This window comes from Melanotaenia boesemani, chromosome 23 (genome assembly GCF_017639745.1).
Source record: "Melanotaenia boesemani isolate fMelBoe1 chromosome 23, fMelBoe1.pri, whole genome shotgun sequence".
Lineage (NCBI taxonomy): Eukaryota > Metazoa > Chordata > Actinopteri > Atheriniformes > Melanotaeniidae > Melanotaenia > Melanotaenia boesemani.
In genome coordinates this window covers 21,719,140-21,736,991 of record NC_055704.1, presented here as the reverse complement: position 1 = coordinate 21,736,991, position 17,852 = coordinate 21,719,140, and the positions used below count along the sequence as shown (strand labels likewise).

Below are 17,852 nucleotides of genomic sequence, written 5' to 3'. Positions count from 1 at the left end.
AAGGCAACAGCAATTAGAATATGAAGTTTTTTTTAGCTGGTTGAAGACGAAGCCGAAAAAACATTTCAATAAACAGTAAAGATGTGTTTTCATCTTGAGTCGCTCATATTTCAGGAGTTCTGACTAAAATAGTCATGCACGCCTTGTACATAACTCTTAATCGCAGAATACATCCATCTGTCAGCCCACACATCTGTGTTTGAATAAAATCATAGACCTCTGCTGCGCCGTCCTTTAATTTTCAACAATTCTGCTTCCCCGTGGAGCCAGGCTGGTCCAACGGTCAATCAATCACTGGCCATAGCGTCTCACCTAGACACAGGCTGCAACCCTCAGGCAGACTTTTCAATCAAACTTGGAGTCATCAATCTTTTCACACAACAAACAATGGTTTTGGTGGAGTAATGGATTTGTCTACTAATGGTAACTGGTTCAAAACACTTGAAATGCACATTTACTTATGTATATACTTTCTTATATATATATATCATTAACATTAAATGCAGCTCTGCAAGCTTTACAGGGCAGAAACATGTAATTTAGGTAGTGTATGGGGTCATACATTCTTTTTTCTTGATTTAGCGTGCCCTTGTAGTTGTAAATAGTGTTGTTTAAGAGTTTAACAACAGAGCAAATCAGGATAACAAAATGTGTTCTCCAGAATTATGCAGATACATCATCTCAGTCATCTTGAATAAATTCTTGCAGAGTTGTATTCATTTTAGAGAACCTAAGAGGTCTCAGTGAGGATATTGTCAGAAGACTAACCTTCTATTACATTAATATTTGTTAAGAACCTGGGTTTAGGTTCACTGGCAAGAAAGAGTCTGGAGGCATGTTACAAGTAATAAGTAGACGAGGAAGATTAAGATTTACTAAAAGAACAAATTTAGAATGTGCTTTCTTTGTTTTTAGTCTTTTTTTTATAAATTTTTGAGGAAAGACATCTCATATTTTAATAAGATTTTGGAGATTTGGAAATTTAGCTTAAAACTCACTTTAACAATCAGCAGGCTCTGAAGTGGTGGTGTTCTGTGTCACTATTCTGCAACCTATCTAACCCTCAGGGAGTTGTCACACGAAAACTATTCCTGCATCCTCACCACAACATTCTTTATTGAAAGTTTGAAAATTAACATCCAGTATTAGCTTGATAAAATTAAGGAAATATGTCCTGTTGATTAACTTTTAATTTTTTTTTCTTTTGAGAGACACTTCGGTAACCTAAAGAAAGACTTCAGGATCTCATTGTGAAAGGTGGTTCAGTGTTTTTGTTTATTTTTTCCCTTGATTTTATTATATAATGATGGAAAAATGTGCATATCATTTGCCATGTTGAATCTATTGCCTTATGAGCAGAGCCCATTAAAAATTTCTTTTTCTAGAGGGCCCTGATTCAAGTTCTGTCTTATGGTACTGTGTTGAATTTTCCAACCGCTCTCTTCTTTATCCTATCAGATAAAATGTAAAAAAAGATAAAAGATTATAATAAAAACAAATCTAATCAAAAGCTGAAAGATAAACCGTTCGGAAATCAAGGCATCTTTAACTTACACAGTTGTTCAAACTAATAGAAGTTAGCTAAACCACTGGGGTGTCCAAACATAAGGCTGCATTCAATAAAAAGTTTCACCTATGAGCTCCGTAGTTCTTTCACGTGCTTTTGTTGCTTTGTTTCAGTATCTTTGTTTTTCTCTCACACACAAACACACATCTGGTTTGCATCGTCTTGTGTTCATACCTAGCTTTTGGTAGCTCAGGTCATTGAGGGCCACTTGTTTCCCCGCTTTAACACACCTGATTCAAATCAAGCGGGTCTCCTTAACACCTTAATTTCAGGTTATACATAATCATGTTAACGGGCCATTAATTAGGGCCAAATTAGTGCAAGCAGGAAAACCTGCAGGGTGGTGGCCCTGCTCTGGCCGCCTAACCATTACAGCTGAATGTTAAGCTCTAAAAGTAACCATAACCTAAGTCATGATGTAATAAAAAGCCTTTTTGTACCCATGAAGGCAAAATTACTGTCTCCATCTTCAAAAGAAGTGCTCATAAGTTGGTGTGTAGTCAGATTTTATTCCCTATCATTAGGGAAATCACACACGCATGCACTCACACCCCATAATGCAATGTTCCATGATTTTTCCACCACCTCTGCTTTCACAGCAAGGGATAATGCACCATGCCAGGGATATTTGTTTACTTCCTACTCTTAGCTATACACACATGCTCTTACACAAACTCACACACAAACACCATGACCATCCTGCAGAAAAGCGGTACCTGCTTTACTTAAACTGTGTTTGATGCTTGGCTGCCCCAAAATGACTTTTGGTGAAGCTTAACATTTTAATGGTGCAAGGCCCCCACCTGCTCTTTTCACCCTGGTGGTCACCTCCGTCCCACCCCTCATAAAATTGCAGATTCCAGCAAATATCCTGCTTATTGTATTTTTTAGAGAATTTTCTGTACTTAAGCAGTGCACCGTTGCACTTTTAGTTACAGACCACTGGAGATGGCTCATAATGGCCCAACAGTTTAATTTTTCAGGTAATAACGGAGACTTGCTGGGTTTAGAATTGCTGCCTGTTGGTGGCATTTAAAAAAATGGGGAAAAAAACGTTATCTGAAATTTTTTAAACTCAGTATCACAGCATATAAAGAAAACTGGAGGCAGAAAAAGTTCTTGTATGTTAATTTTGAATGAGATAAAAAGAAGTTGCGGTACACTGATTAACACAGATTTTACCTTCTCTTAGCCTCCCAGAGACAGATTCCCTCCTATCTATGACTTCAGTCCTTTTAGCTGTTAAAATAGAAGCTGTCAGACAAGATATCACACTGCCTGGCAACTTTGGTGACAACTTTGAATCCAAGTATTGATGAAGAGATTTGCCATTATGGTAAACATCATTGGTCAACACAATTCTGTGGTAGAAATCTCCCTTTGAAAACTATTCTCAGCGAGCATTTTTAGTCACCCCATCTGCAAGTGAAATTTGAAAATTGACTAAACAAACCGTAAACATTATCTAGACATGGCGACTTATCTCAGAGTTCAGCTTAGATGGACTGAGGCAAAGTGAACAACTGTTCTGTAGTCTGAAGAATAAGAATAAGATTTTTCATCCTGGCGTGTAAGTCATGAACATGCCATTTCTCCAGGTTAAAGAGGCAAGAAAATATTCAATGTTGGATTTTGAAAGTGGAATTTGCATACTTCTCTCTAAAGCTGTCTCTCCTTTCTTTTATGTTCTCTACCCTTCCCTCATCTTTGAGCATGTGCATTTAACCATTCTTCACACAGGGGCAGCAGTACAGCACCACTGCGATATGCCCACATACCATGCCAGTATTCGGGTTAGATGTGAGGCTAGGCTCTAATTGGCAGCGCCTGTGCTTGCAATCTTAGCCTGGCGCTCTCCCTGTCAGGTAATTGGCACTACAAGCTTCCAGCAGCAGTACGTCAGCATGGCAGAGCTTCTCTTGATGGATGGGTACTGGTGTCAGGACAGCCTATTTCTGACATGACTGGTGGTCAGTTTAGTGCCTCAGCTTCACTAGGTGATGTATGCATTTATGTGTTCATCCTCATTTGTGGTTTTCTCTATTTTTTTCTTTATTTTTTTTAACAAGTAATAGATATACCTTGCACCCTGCAGGACAATCTTTACCAGAAAATCTGATATCTATAGTTTTTGAACCAAGCAAGAAAATAGTTATTACTGCTTAAGTAGCACCAACAGTTTCTCTTTTTCTTTGTGTGTACTGTATGGTGTATATTAATCTATAACTACAGAAAATAATAAATAGTAACTGTCTGTTTGCTTGCTTCTAAAATGGTAGTTTGCAGTGGCTTCCCTCTGTTTCTTATTCTGTTTTACATTGCTTATTGGCAGATAATTGGTCAGATAATGGAAAGCAAAGATTATGAAAACAGGAATCCAGGATCATTTTTGAATTAGTATTTTAGGAGTGTGTGGATCAGTCCGCTGGATGGCTTGTAGGTGTACTATGATGATATTTTCTCTTGAATGTGTGCCTTTCATACTCTTTGTCTTTTTCTGTGTTTTTCTTCTTGGCTGTGACAGAAGAGTAGTATTAATGAGGTTCTATGAAAGTGAACAGTCTGCACAGCTAATGACTTGGGGGAGTAATTTTTGATTGAACGTCGGAAAGAACTTAAACATATAGAGGGAAGATATCAGGCGGGAGACAAGAAGGCAAAGAGTAGAAGAAAAATCTGGATGAGCAGTTGAAGCAGGGGGGAGAACAGAGAAGGGATAAAAGACAAGGGAATAAATAGAGGAACATGAAAAGTGCAGGCAATTGTGAAATTTGTAGACAGTCCAAGTCAAAACTGCACTTAAAACTGCATTAAAAGAGTAAAATCTGACCAAATGTTAAAACTTAATAGACTGAATCAGGTTGAAGGAAGTACCTTGGAAAGTGAAAACTATTTATTACATATTGATAAGTGAGCAAAAGTAGGTAATCTGCTATTTCTACAAACAGGGTGTCCATTTTTTTCTTATTTCAGCATCCATTTTGGTTATTGATCACATACAAAGATGGAGCCTGTGTAAGATAGTGGACAGAACAAATCTTGCTATACTTAGTCGTCTGTGCACAGCCTTCAATACAACCTCTGGTTACTAAGCTGATGTCACTTCAACCTTTGCAAACTTATGGATGTGGTAGGTATAACACTGAGACATGTTGGCATAAAGAGGTTAGTAGATTAGAGGTGACTGTGTTTGTGCTGACAAGGGTTTGACAAGCTGAAGTTGTGGCTGGATTGTGGCCTCCTCCCAGTTTTATCCAGCTTGTAAAGACCACCTGCTGCTGTGGGGGAATGAATATGTATTACCACTCAGCATGGGCACACATAATGTATGGCATGCCCAGTCATAATCATGCAAGCTTTCAGCTGCTTGCTGTCTTAAACATGAACACTGATCCAGGTAAAAGCTGCAGGCACATGGGCGAGCGGTGCACATGCTATCCGCTGTCCAATGTCAGCAACACATCCCGAGGCTGTCTCGTTCCCTCCCTGCTTGTCTTCCCCTGCTGCTTTTCCTTCAACATTCCTCTCGCCTTCCTTTTGCCACCGATTGTTCCACCTCTTGTCTTTCCTCAACCAATTCTCACTCTGATTAATTTAGTTCCCAAGAGACGTCTGTTTTCCAAAGGCTGAATGGCTGTTCGCACTCTAAGGTCATTCAGTGTGTCCTCTGCCATCACGTAAAAGAATTTTCTGCTATTGAGTTATGCTTCTGCTTGAATACATACTAGTATTCTCCACACTTGTTTTAACTTGCCACCTTTCTGCTGTCTTTATCCCTTCATTCTGACTGCTCGCTGTCAGCTGAAATGTGGTCAGGAATTGTAAATGACTAGAGGTTGTATTTCCAAAATGAACAAATGTAAATTCTTATCATGAAAAAAATAAAAATAAATAGAAACTGCAGCCACCATGTTTAACATTAATCCTTTTTTTCTAACAATTTTGTTGCTATTTTCTTGTTTTATTTTATTTTATTTAGTATTATGTTTGGTCAGTGATTCAAGTCCTTTTGCATTCTCATATCGCTAGCTCTCATAATTGCTGTGTTTCTTTTAATCTACATGCAGACATACACTACCGGTTAAAGATTTGGATCCACTTTCCTATTAATTTTAATGGAAAAGTGTATTCAGTTTTGACTGCTACTGTAATTGTCGCAATGCAGTTTTTCTTGATTTCTCATCTCCGTTCTTTTATGTCTTTAACTCTGTAAAATTACAGAAGCAACTTCTCCCCCCGTGTCATCCTTAGTTACTTTGTCCATAAGCACTATTGTTGAGGTGTGCCCCCTGTGCTCTTCTTGCTTGAGACTTCTTCCATACATAGCCCCCCATGTCTTGGTAATGAACCCTACAGCTCCTCATCTCTCCTTCATCTTCTACTGTTTGACATGACAGATGACTGAGGACCTCCAGAGGTTCGCTCCCCAGGGCCCTAGATAAAGGCAACTCCAACCTCAAAATGATCAATCAGTCAGTTTACACCGCAGGCGCCTGATAAGCCAATTAATCAATCTCCGAGCTAGCAGATGTTGTTGCTGTCCCTTTTCGGGTGAGCCGGCAGTAAAGTGGTGGCTATGGTGTCTTCAACAAAGGCTGAAGGCCTCAAATGTCTGGGAGTAGAAAGGAGAGTTATTTTTCATCCTTCTATCAGGTTTTCAGCCTTTTCAGGCTCACAGCCCCCATTAAAATAAAAACTTTTCACAGGTTTTCCTAATTTTAAAACTTCTGACAACATCTTAATGTATCTTGGTCTTGGTTATCCTATCTTCTTTATACAGTATATTGCTAATAATACTTACTAGTATGCTTTTCAAACACCTAGAGATTTGCAAGAATACCAAAAAAGATGCAAATGAGTGAGTGGGCTGCCATCCCTGTGTCAGCCTCATTAAAGCCAGCTGAATAAGATCAAACCCTTAGTCAACTGCTATCAATGAACTACTGACTCCGAGGACACTTCATCTTAACGTGCCGTTAAACAGTCAGCATTTACGATACATGGACAAACATTAAGACGCCCACATTGACCACCTACACTTCTTGGCCTTTGGTCCTTGTCCTGGGCAGGCCAGCCCTTTGACCTATCTGGTCACTGAGTCATTACTCACTGTGCTAAAAGATCCCAGGGAGAGTAATTTTTTTCTCTGTAAGCTCATATTTCATGTTTAACCAGGACAAGTCAATTTATTTAAGTTTCTGAAGCCATACAGGAGTATGTTCTTGTTAAGAAGTCAGGTTTTAATAGAGATTGGTGTTGAAGAATTTTACATTGGATTCACCTTTTAAAAGGAATTTATGTTAGACTAGTACCAGCATTAAATCCAAATGAATGAAACCTCATAAATTTAGATACGCAAGGGGTAGTAATGGGATTGTTATTATGATCTATCACATCACAATTTCATACTATATGCTAACAAACACCAGGACCTAAAACAGTGGTCAGTGGTCTCACACAAAGGCAGATATGTGCCTATGTATTCTTTTTGCCAGGTGCACAGATTTATGCACACATATTTCTCTTTTACAAATCTTAATCACTGCGAATTGTATGCATGTTCATGCACCTGATTTACACTCCCATCTTCAATCATGAATGGTGAGAGACACTACCATAATGAATCATTTGCATATGAAAACATTATACGCCCCATATCTATATAGGCATGACAGTGAAAGTAAACATAAGAAAATTGGCTGAATGAAGAGTAAAAGCAGTGATAAGCTCTTAAAGTTAAACATGCACCACAGAATTTTTGCAGTTTTCTCAATGATGGGCCCCATATCGTTGGCTAATTCGGCATCCATCTTGCATCCTACCAGTACTGTGAGCTCTCTCCAGCCAGCGAACGACAGTGTCTGTCCCTTTCTCTCTTTCTTTTCCTTTTTCCCTTCAAGAATGTCTTCTTGCATTTCTTTGCTAAATCAGACATGGTGCACATTCACAACCGCTGGTGTGTTTATGTGTTTGCTAGCATGTGAAGCGAAACTCTGTTGCAATGTCATACGGTGTCCCGGATAAAAAAAGTTGTGTATTGCGGTTTCTCGACCTCAGGATGCTGCTGGGCAGCGACAGCTCCAGAAATGCACATGATAGACGTCAGTGTGCCATCAAACGAGTCCGAAACACAGAGTTTTAAGGCGGGAAAGTTACATAATGCATTTTTAACAGTTAATGAACCTGCAGAAGTTGAAAGTTATATTCTGATTACAAGTGAGAGGAAAAGGCATTGCCAGCTCACATAAGGACAGCGTCATGGTTAGAACAGACCCAGATCCTAACTTTAGGAGAATTGCATTTGGAAGCCAAAGAGGTGCATAAACCAGCTGTTATCTGCTGCCAGAAAATTGTTCAGTATGTGAAACAACACCTGAGCAACACCATGTGTGCCACTGTTGTAGCACCCATGATCAAATAAAAGTATATAACAGAAATAAGATGACAAAAAACCTGTCAAAATAAGGATCTAGCTCCATGAAACTGTTCTGTTTTATTCTGTTTCTCTTTTTTTTGTCTTCTCTCTCTTCTTTCATGTTTAATATCACTGTTTGTGGTTCAGTTTGATCTGGACCAAGACCATCTCCTTTTGTTAGACCAGCCTTGGGCTGTTTAGTCCCAACTATGGTCTGAGGGATGTTTTACACATCTAATTTTACTCCCAACCAAACTAAAATGCAAGCAGGTCCATGGGTGTGGAGACAACCTAGGACCCATTCATTGTCTAAACCACTGGATGTCTTGGTTGAAATCAATATTCTTGTGTTGCCAGTCAGCTTATTGATCATTTTGACTATGGTTATAGTGGTTAAAAGACAAATCAGGTGTCAATATAAAACATCTTGTTGATTGATTTTATTTTATTTTGTTCATTTATTTTTTGTTTTGCAACAATCTTTCTGCATCTGAAGGAGTGACTGTGGCTAAAAGAAAAAAAAAGTGCTTATTGGAGTTTCCAATAACATGCAAGCTGTCTGTATCTGGATAGGTGTATGTTCTTTGATGTTATCAGTCCAAGTTAAGCCTATTAACTGGCTGCACCATATCTGACATGATTACATCGCCCATAACTCCGTCTCCCATGGAGACTAATAGCTAGCCGTGAACTTAAGTGTTACTGGTGCTCAGTAAATCCCCATGATGCTTATTAACCAGCCAAAGTGAATGGCTGCCGATGGAGTTTTACTACCTCTGCTACCAAGACTTATGTCTTATTAGTGATGCTAAGGATTAAACGATTACTGTCTGCCAGTAAGGTCAGGTAATATCATTTTACACCATCATTTAGAATTGATCTGCCAGTGATACCTTTTTGAAGTTAAGTTGCTGTGCTTTAATGGGAAGTTACAGTATAAGCCAATATTTCTAACAGATGTGTGTTTAAAACAGTTTTAACTGTGTGTGTGAGCTTCTATGTGTTATTTTCTGACACGATAAAGAAAGAAACCTTCTCTGATCTTCAAGTGTGAAATATTCCCCCAACAACTGTCAGAAGAAACCCATTCTCCCTCCAACTATCTTGTCATCCATATTCCATTCTCACGTTGACTCATCTCTACCCTCCCTTTCATCCTCTCAGCCCTATGAACTCCCCTTCCCTCCCTCCATCCATCTCTAACCTTCCACACGCCACCTACACCTCCTTCGTGCTAATTAACACCAGAGCACGATTGCACCGTGCTGCTCTTTGACCTTCTTCCTGCCAGGCGGATCGCACAGGACTCGAGGCTCCCAGCTTCGGTATTAGTTTGTCATAGGCTGCTGTCGCACATGACTGTGATAGATGGGCCCTGGTGAGCAGCTCTGACCCACCGTGCTGCAGCGTTCGCTTGGATGGTGTGAGGAAGAATTGATTATGATGCTACTCGTGACAAGCGTGAATCAGGGATGAGATGATGGTGGCTGTAGGGGGGGGAGAGCGAAAAGTGACCAAGGTTATGGATGAGGTGCAGTTAGTTAGTGTGATGAGATTTGATTTGTGCTCCATTGATCGTGACACCTCGCAATATTATTTTCAGCTAGCATGATTTATAAGCATGTGGCGAGCATACAGTGAATCAGAGTTACCACAATATATTACAATAGAGAAGTCCTCCAACATGCCATGTACAGAACTGATATAAGCCATCATAAGCTGTTTTTGCCTGACCACTAATGCTAAATTTAATCGGGCTGAACAAAATTTATGCCTCGGGCCAGGCCACTAATACTTTAAATAAATAAGTATTCTGTAGTCGAAGTCAGTAGATTTCTAATCCTTGTAGAGTATGTACCTGTATATATAAAATGAGTTATTTTACAGCTCAAACACATTTTAAATTCACCTGTTTAACCCTTACATATTGTTTGGGTCAAATTTGACCCATTTTGACATTTGACAGCAGCAAAATTACCCTAAATAACTTTATCTAAAGTGAACTAATAAAACATGTAGAAATGAAAAAAGAATTTTAGATGGGTTCATATGAGGTGTTATTTCAGTAACTGATGTCATGGCAACAAGGCAATGTGCAACAAACCCATGGTCTGATCTTCTGAGACGAGGAGTTTGATAGTGATTTGGAGGAGAAAGTGTCAGAGTAGGAAGACAATATGGAAGAAGTTGGAGGGAACATATTGATTGGGTTACTAGTAAACTCAATAAATCAATAGGAATCATATGGAAAGTTAGTCGTTTTGGTTGATACAAAATGCTTACTTACTCTATATTACAGTTTGATTTATCCTTATTTATCATATTGCAATATTGTTTGGGCAAGCACCTATCCATCTGCTTTGAATAAAATCTTGATCCTTCAAAAGCGTTTTGTCAGAATTGCAACTCATTCTAAGCCTTTGACTCCATCCCATGGTTTATTTTATAAACTTAATATTGTTAATATTTATGATCTCAGTATTATGCAAATTTGTATCTTCATGTATAAAATGCAATTCCATCCAAGTACTATCCCCGAACATTTTATATTTTATTTTAAAACTAATGCAGAGGTTCACAGGTACAATACTCGTCAATCACAACATTTTCATGTATATGTAAATATACCACATCCAGAGCTCAGTTTTCTTTAAGATACAGAGGCTGCATATTATGGAAACAATTTTCACATCTGGCGGAAAGTAATAGATTATTAAAATCTTATAAGAAATGTTTGAAAAAAGTTCTAATTAAATCTCATTGATTTGTGGAACTGTAGCTTATATTGTATAAATTGTAAATTAACAAAAATGTAATTCTTCTGTAAAGTAACTTTGAGGTGGAGGCTGTAAAACAAGCCCGTATGGGTTTTCTGCCTCTCCCTGCACTTGTACTGTTTCTAATAAATAGTTTTTGTATTATGTCTTTTAACACGTGCCAAATAAATAAATGAAATGAATTAAGAAAACTCTGGTTACTGATGGTCAGGAGCAAATCATGCGCTTATTAATGTGACAAAAGAAGTTTAAAGTTTGATTCTATGAGGGAATTCTTGGTCTAGTTCAAAACTGACCCTGACCATGCTATGAAGGCACGAAATATGAACAGTATGTAAGGATTTGTTAATATAATCTGTATTTATTTTTTGTTATGTCTCTGCAAGCTGCTATTTTATTTTATTTTAATATTGTTAAAACGTCAATAGAAAAGTATGCAGGTAAAATCATGTTAAAAAGAAATTAATGCAAATACAACCTCAGGAGAACTTGAGAACATGACGTGTTACACGTGTTAAAACATTATTTTGCTCTTAATGAAAACTGAGCCAAAATATAGAAACTGTGAAAGACTGAGGCAAATATTGTTGAAATTGCACTGATTTTCTTAAAGAAATTTCAGGCTGTTCATTTAAAGGGTGTCACATTATTATTGAACTGGTCTGGCCCACTTGAAGTCAAATTTTGCTGTATGTGGTCCCTGAACTAAAATGAGTTTAACACACCTGGTCCATAGTGTGCAGGAGGTACCACGTGATGCAGAAATAAGACAAATTCACTGGTTACTTTACAACATATTGAAAATAACAGATGAGGCATAGGACAGGAGAGAGGAGAAGTTCCACCAGCACACACACAGTTAGGACACAGTGACAGCAAATGCTCCAGAATATTTGCTAACATTCATTAATTGTCTCATTTGCTGATGACCTGAAGATTTTCTAGGGCCCTGGATGGAAAATCTCTCCTGTAAGTCCAGAGCAAATGTTGCAGATATTTTCTTCTCACATGCCAGTTCTCCACATCATCTCTTCAGGACTCCAATGCATGTATGAAAGAGGCTTTAGGGAAGCAGTTGTTGCGGTAAAACTGTGAGAAGTGTTGGAAAATTTGGAGTCCATTGCTCTACAGCAGGGTTTCAAACTCCAGTCCTACAGTGGCCTGCAGGTTTTTGTTGTTCCCTCCTCCAACACACCTGATTCAAATGAAATGCATCCAACAGCTTGTTGTCAAGTTTTTCACAATGGTTCATTAATTTCAGTCAGATGCCTGTAGGATACTGGCCCTTGAGGACCAGAGTTTGACACCTGTGCTCTACAGTGTGCAAGTGCAAAACATTGTAGACAGTTGCTAATATTTCCAAGACCGAATGTTCCAGCAAGTTCAGAACAAGATCAGCCTGTGTAATTCTTAGTTTGCATGTTGAGTGTTAAAGTTATTAAATGTGGTTGCAGGAGAAAAAGCTTTACACAATTTAGGTTTGCAAAATTACTAATACTACTAATAGGCTAATATTCTTTAGAAGACCAAAGAGGAGATGTTTGTTCATGATGAACATTGCCACATATTGTAAAGACAAAACGTAGCATATCAACATATCTTATCAGTGAAACACAGTGGTGGAGGGCTGATGATTTAGGCTGGGTAATTTTTAAGTCAACCAGAAATGAATTTTTATACAAAAGCATTCTTGAGCCAAATGAAAGTCATTGTGTACTGGGTGATATGTTCCCCAAACACATCAGGTCATCTACAGCAGAATGACTGAACAGAAAAATGAATCAAAGTGTTCTAATAGCCTGGGCAAAAATATAAACCCCAAACTGATTGAAATACTCCGACAGGACCTCATAACAAGAACCTGCAGAAACAAATCCAACAAACCTCAAAGAACTGGAGCCACATTGCATAAAGCTATGGAACTGTGTAAGAGAGTAGTAATCATACTGAAGATGACTACTTCAAGTTATGGTTGCTTATTGTGATTCTACAAGCTGTTGGATTATGAGGTGTACCATTTTTTTGCACACTACTTCTCTGTTTTGGGGTTAGTTTTTCTTAAATACATAATGACATGGTGTACTGTACCATCTTTGGTCATATTTATGTGACTTTAAGACCTGGTAAAGAGCAGAAGATTTTTCATTATGTCCTCATGTGTTGTAGCAGTGATGCCCATCTGTGGTTGCACAAGGTTTATTATGCACACCTACTGGATGCACACACTGTTAGCCTGCTGACTTGAGCAGATAAGTTATTTTTATTTTAGTCCCCTTCGAATGCTTAAAAAAAGCAAATGTCAGAGAAGACTGAACAGAAAAGCAGGTGTTAAAGAAAATAGACTATATGGGAGCAATTCAGAGAAAGAACAGGCGGTGGGTGGGAGGGAGAAAAGGGGTGGAGGGCTGACACAGCAAAATCCACCTGTTCTCATCCCTCTTCCTCTCAGCTCCTCCTCTCTTCTACTCCTCCTCCTCTTTTCCACCCCTGCTCCCAGCTTAAACTGCAGCACTTGGCTAATTAAAAAACATAGTTGTCCTTAATTATTCAGCGTCTGGCTAATTGATATTCACAGAGGCGATCACCGGGCTTAAATGATTAATTTAATCTGACCACCATGGTCTTACTTTCAACTGACTGTCACCCTCTGCCATTGCGCTACTGTACTTGGTAAGAGATCGTGGAAAATGGGGGGAATATACAGCTTTGCTGTTGATGTTTATGTGGCTTCCTTGGCTGCAGGGAAAAAATAAATAATAATAAAAAAAGTTGAGTCTGCAGGGAGGTTTTGTGTGGTAACGGTTTGTATTTTTGTTGGGATATTGTATTTTTTCCATGGCAAGGGTTGTTGCACAGGAAAATTGGACAGAGAAAGGTAAAATTAGAGTGTCCCAAATACATAACATTATCCTCCATGTTTTTACTCATATACTCTTTGTCTGTGCTGTTTGCATCATAATGGTGATCTTATTCAAGTTATAAAGACACAGCTGACCCATACTTCAAGTGTTATCTAAGAGCCATCTCTTTTTTTTTATATGCATCTCTATCATGAAGTTAACTTTCATTGTCCCCCTTTTTTTGTCTTTCTGTGCCCTCAAGTTTACTTCCATTTTCTTGCCTGATTCTGCCCTCGTCATCCTCTTCGTTACCCGAGACCACCTCCTCCACCCATGACCGCCTCTTCATTAGGGCAACAAAAGGTGCATGGGCAGTGCTGAAGTCTGTCCTATTGTTTGGCCCTTAGTATGATTAGATTATCTTTAAGGTCTGCTGAATGGGTTTAATCAGTCAGAAGTGATCCTGACATGGTGTGTATGTCGTCTGAGAGGAGGACCAACCTGCCATGGAAATTGAGCACATGCACTGACGCATGTACACACAGAAACTCTCATACACTCACAGAAGTGAATAAAAAAGGAAAATCCCATGGTACACATTTCTGTCACAACCTCTCCTCTTTTAATGACCCCTTTAGTCGCGCCTTCAGCACACATTTATCTCTCCACCCGCTCTCTGTGGGTACAGCTGCTCCGGCTGGTGTGGGATTGTGTGTCTGTGTATGTGTGATGATTTGTGTGTTACAGATCAGTGTCTGAGCCATTGTTTGTGTCTCAGCATTTGTGTGTGTGTTTTGTCTTTCTCCACAAAGCTTAAGTCTTTACTCACCACCTACCAGGGTAACATTGAGTTTGGACACACCCGTGATAATACAACCCCCCCTAAATGCTTTTCCTTTGCTTTAGTCCCATCACCCCTTGTCTCTTCAGCCTAAATTGAGCTGTTGGTTGCAGACAGTTTTTTGGCACCTGAGCCAACGTAATCCAGTCTGTTAAAACTTTGCCATCCTATCCTGGAGACTATGATTGATATTTGAAGTTCCAATCTAGTTTTAAGGGTGTATTTCAGGGCACATTCGCCCCACACTGGTTCTATCATCACCCTTCTGCTTTTTTGTAACACTGCCCAAACAATAGTGCTTAACAATTGTATGGAGCCACAATGTGTGACTACAGCAAAGGCATTGGCTGTGTTGAGGACAGCAGAGACAGTGCCACCTTGGTCATGATGTTGTTTTTCTGAGTATTGTCAAGAACTTGATAAAGCGTTGCCCTGCAGTTTGTTTTATTCACTGTGTCTGGTAACATAATGGAGGTGTTTGTCTTTGTGGGAAGGTTTCTGTCTTGCTTATGGTAGGCGAGCTTGGAGCATCCCCTTGACTTTGAAACTTCCCCCACTCATCTTTTGCGAGGACAGCTACTCTCCGAGACTCATCTCTGCTCCTCATCACAATGCATAGAGCACGCAGCTCTGCCTGCAGTGTGTTGAGTAGCTAAACGCAGATGGTTATCAGGGAGATAGACATTGGAAGGGGTGTAGCTTTTTATGTTTCACCGGTACATTGCATTTTCCTCATATCTTTCTCACTCAACTTCCTGCAGTGTGTAACGACAAAGTTTCAAGCTTTTTTATCTGTTTTTCATATTGGATCGTCCTCGGCAGTGGTTCTTGCGTGTGTCTGAGTTTATAAGCAATCAGAAATACATATTTGGTGAATGCAAAGGTGTGTGTATTTACCAGTGAGAGGATGAAATGTGGGTTCAAGGAGTGATGTAACCATTCACCCTTGAAATTTATGAATAAATCGGTCTCTTTAAAGTCTTTTTCCTCTTTTCTGTTTCTTTTTCTATGCTTCATTTATTTAGGAACTTGAACAAAAGGTGAGATTTTAGGCCTGTGCCTTAATATAGACTGCTCAAATGTATCTGTGTGATACATTTGAGCAAAAGTTTTCTTTCTACCAGCTATATTTTCTGTAATTTGTACATTTATGAAAGATTTGCTTTTACAGCTCTCTTGCCAGTGAATTCCAATTATAAAATTAGCATTTTATTAGAGCGGTAGTCCCAACTGCTCTGTCGTGTTTGAAATTCCTGCACACAGTTTAAAACAGGCATTTTATTTCTTTGCTTTGATCACATATTTTGTACATGACTGATTGATACATGAGCATTGGTATGGCTGAGTAGACCATTTTGCTCAGGAGCCTTCCTAACTGAGTGAAATGACCTGGAAATGTCTAAGCTACACAGCCATGATGGGAGCTTTTTGAATTCCCAAAGTACAAAGAAATGACCTGCAATGCCTCCTTTTCAAGTTTTTTTGAGTATCGGACATACCAGGCCATCCTTAATGGAAATAAAGACACTTATCCATCCCATAATTACTTGTGGTTGTAAGTTTCAAAGCGATACAGGATTATTGTTTATCCAGTTAACTAACTGATTCATGAGAATAAATATGAGGAAAGTGAGGTGAGGTTGAGCAGTCTGGGACATGTTTCCATTTTGTCTTTTTCTTTTCTGAAATTTTGACATTGAAGTGGTATTTTATCTTATATCTTAACATACTAACCCAGTGGTAGTAATATTAAGTATCTAAATCATTTTCTGTTTAATATGTATTAAAAGTCTAGTTTCAGTGTTGCAGACTTTCATCCCAGCGGGATTCTCATTAGTGTGGTCATCTTTTGAATTTCTTTCTTTTGAATTCAGCCTCTTCTGAACTAAAAACCTGTCATAAACTTGTTCAGAGGAGAAACTACTCACTTTGGGCAAAAGCTTTTGCTAAATCAATGTAATGTATAAAATACACACATATGAAAGTTGTGTGTTTTCTTTCTTTGTTGCTGCAGTTTTTTTATTTTTTGTATTTTTTTTTTTTTATCAAAGGCAACACAAAGTGCTTTACATGATAAAAAATATTTATGCATATTAAAAAAAACAAGCCTTCACCAACAAAGAAAAATATTTCTCACGCAGTCACACAGACATCCACCACACAAATGCACAAACAGAGCAGTTAACCCCCCATTTTACACAAACATGAACTCCCTAATTTCTCTTAGAATAAAAAATAACAAATATAAATAAATAAAAGTTAAAAGTAAAAAATGAAAGTAATAAAAAATAATATATAAATAAAATGAAATAATAAAATATTCATTATTTTTAATAAAAATTAAAAATAATAAATATTTATTTGTTTTGGATTTAGAAGCAGCTAAGAGTTGTGCCAAGTTTAACTAAACTAGTGCTAAACTGTCTTGTACCACGTATGGGAGGAATCAGTAGATGAGCTGGTGATTTTACTGATGCTGATTGAACTTTTATTTATTGCTGTGTTTGTTTCTGTTAACTATTGCTACAAATCCACTGTATGAATCTGGTTTATTTGTAACTGTCAGTGTATCTAAAAGTTAACGATAGGTAGTTCAAGCAGGTGCTTCATGTGCTGTATATTTGGTGATTGTTCATAATGTAATCTAATTTGGCATTTTTTATTTGTTTTCGGCCCTCAGTTGCAGTGTGATAGTGTTTTTTCTCTCTGAAAGCTGATTTATCAGGTCTTATCTGTCCTGTATATCACCTTGAGAGTCAGCCGTACATTTAGTGAAGGTCACAGTCGAGGAGAGGACAGTAAAGATAGGTAGGCTGGGTAAATATATATGACAGAACACAATGCCTATTCTCACTAAGAACTGATGTTATCTTCTTGGGCTGAGTAATTTACCTGAAGAGTGAACACAAGAGGACAAAAAAACACCTGAAGTACCTGCTAAGGCAGATGAGCCCTTTGGATGTGGTTTCATCATCAATTAAAGCAGCCGCATATTTTCATCCAAATCTCCCTGACCGTATGTTTACGAAAGTATGGTGTCATGTGTCTGTGTTGTACTATAATAGGGTCTCATCTGAGTTCTCATTACGAAGTCAGCCGTGTGTGTGTGCATTCTCTCTTTACGTGAGTGTTACTCTGATCATTTTGTTAAAACCGGCAATGCTCCATTGAGCACATAAGTAATGGCTTTTTCTCCTCTCTGTGTGTACTTGTCTGTATGTTTTAGGCTAAGCAGCTGGAGGCCAAAGAAGCAGATCTGAAGAAGCAGGATGCTTTTTACCGAGAGCAGGTGGCCCGGCTGGAGGAGAGGGTAAGAAACAAGTTTGACCACATTTTAAAAACTCATTTCTTCCTTTGCATTTCTTGTATTCATATTAAGATTCTCTCTCATACGATAGAGCAGCAGTCTTAC

At 38.5% G+C, this 17,852-nt stretch overlaps 1 protein-coding gene across 6 annotated transcripts in view; it reads left to right on the top strand.

The window, feature by feature from the left end:
• The window catches only part of chchd3a (coiled-coil-helix-coiled-coil-helix domain containing 3a), an 82,436-nt gene that overhangs the window by 31,662 nt on the left and 32,922 nt on the right, over nt 1–17,852 (top strand). For all 6 annotated transcript variants that reach the window (XM_041977810.1, XM_041977809.1, XM_041977808.1 and 3 more), the window contains one exon: nt 17,667–17,750. In XM_041977810.1, the coding sequence (XP_041833744.1) occupies nt 17,667–17,750 (84 nt within the window). The remainder of the gene's footprint in view (nt 1–17,666; nt 17,751–17,852) is intronic.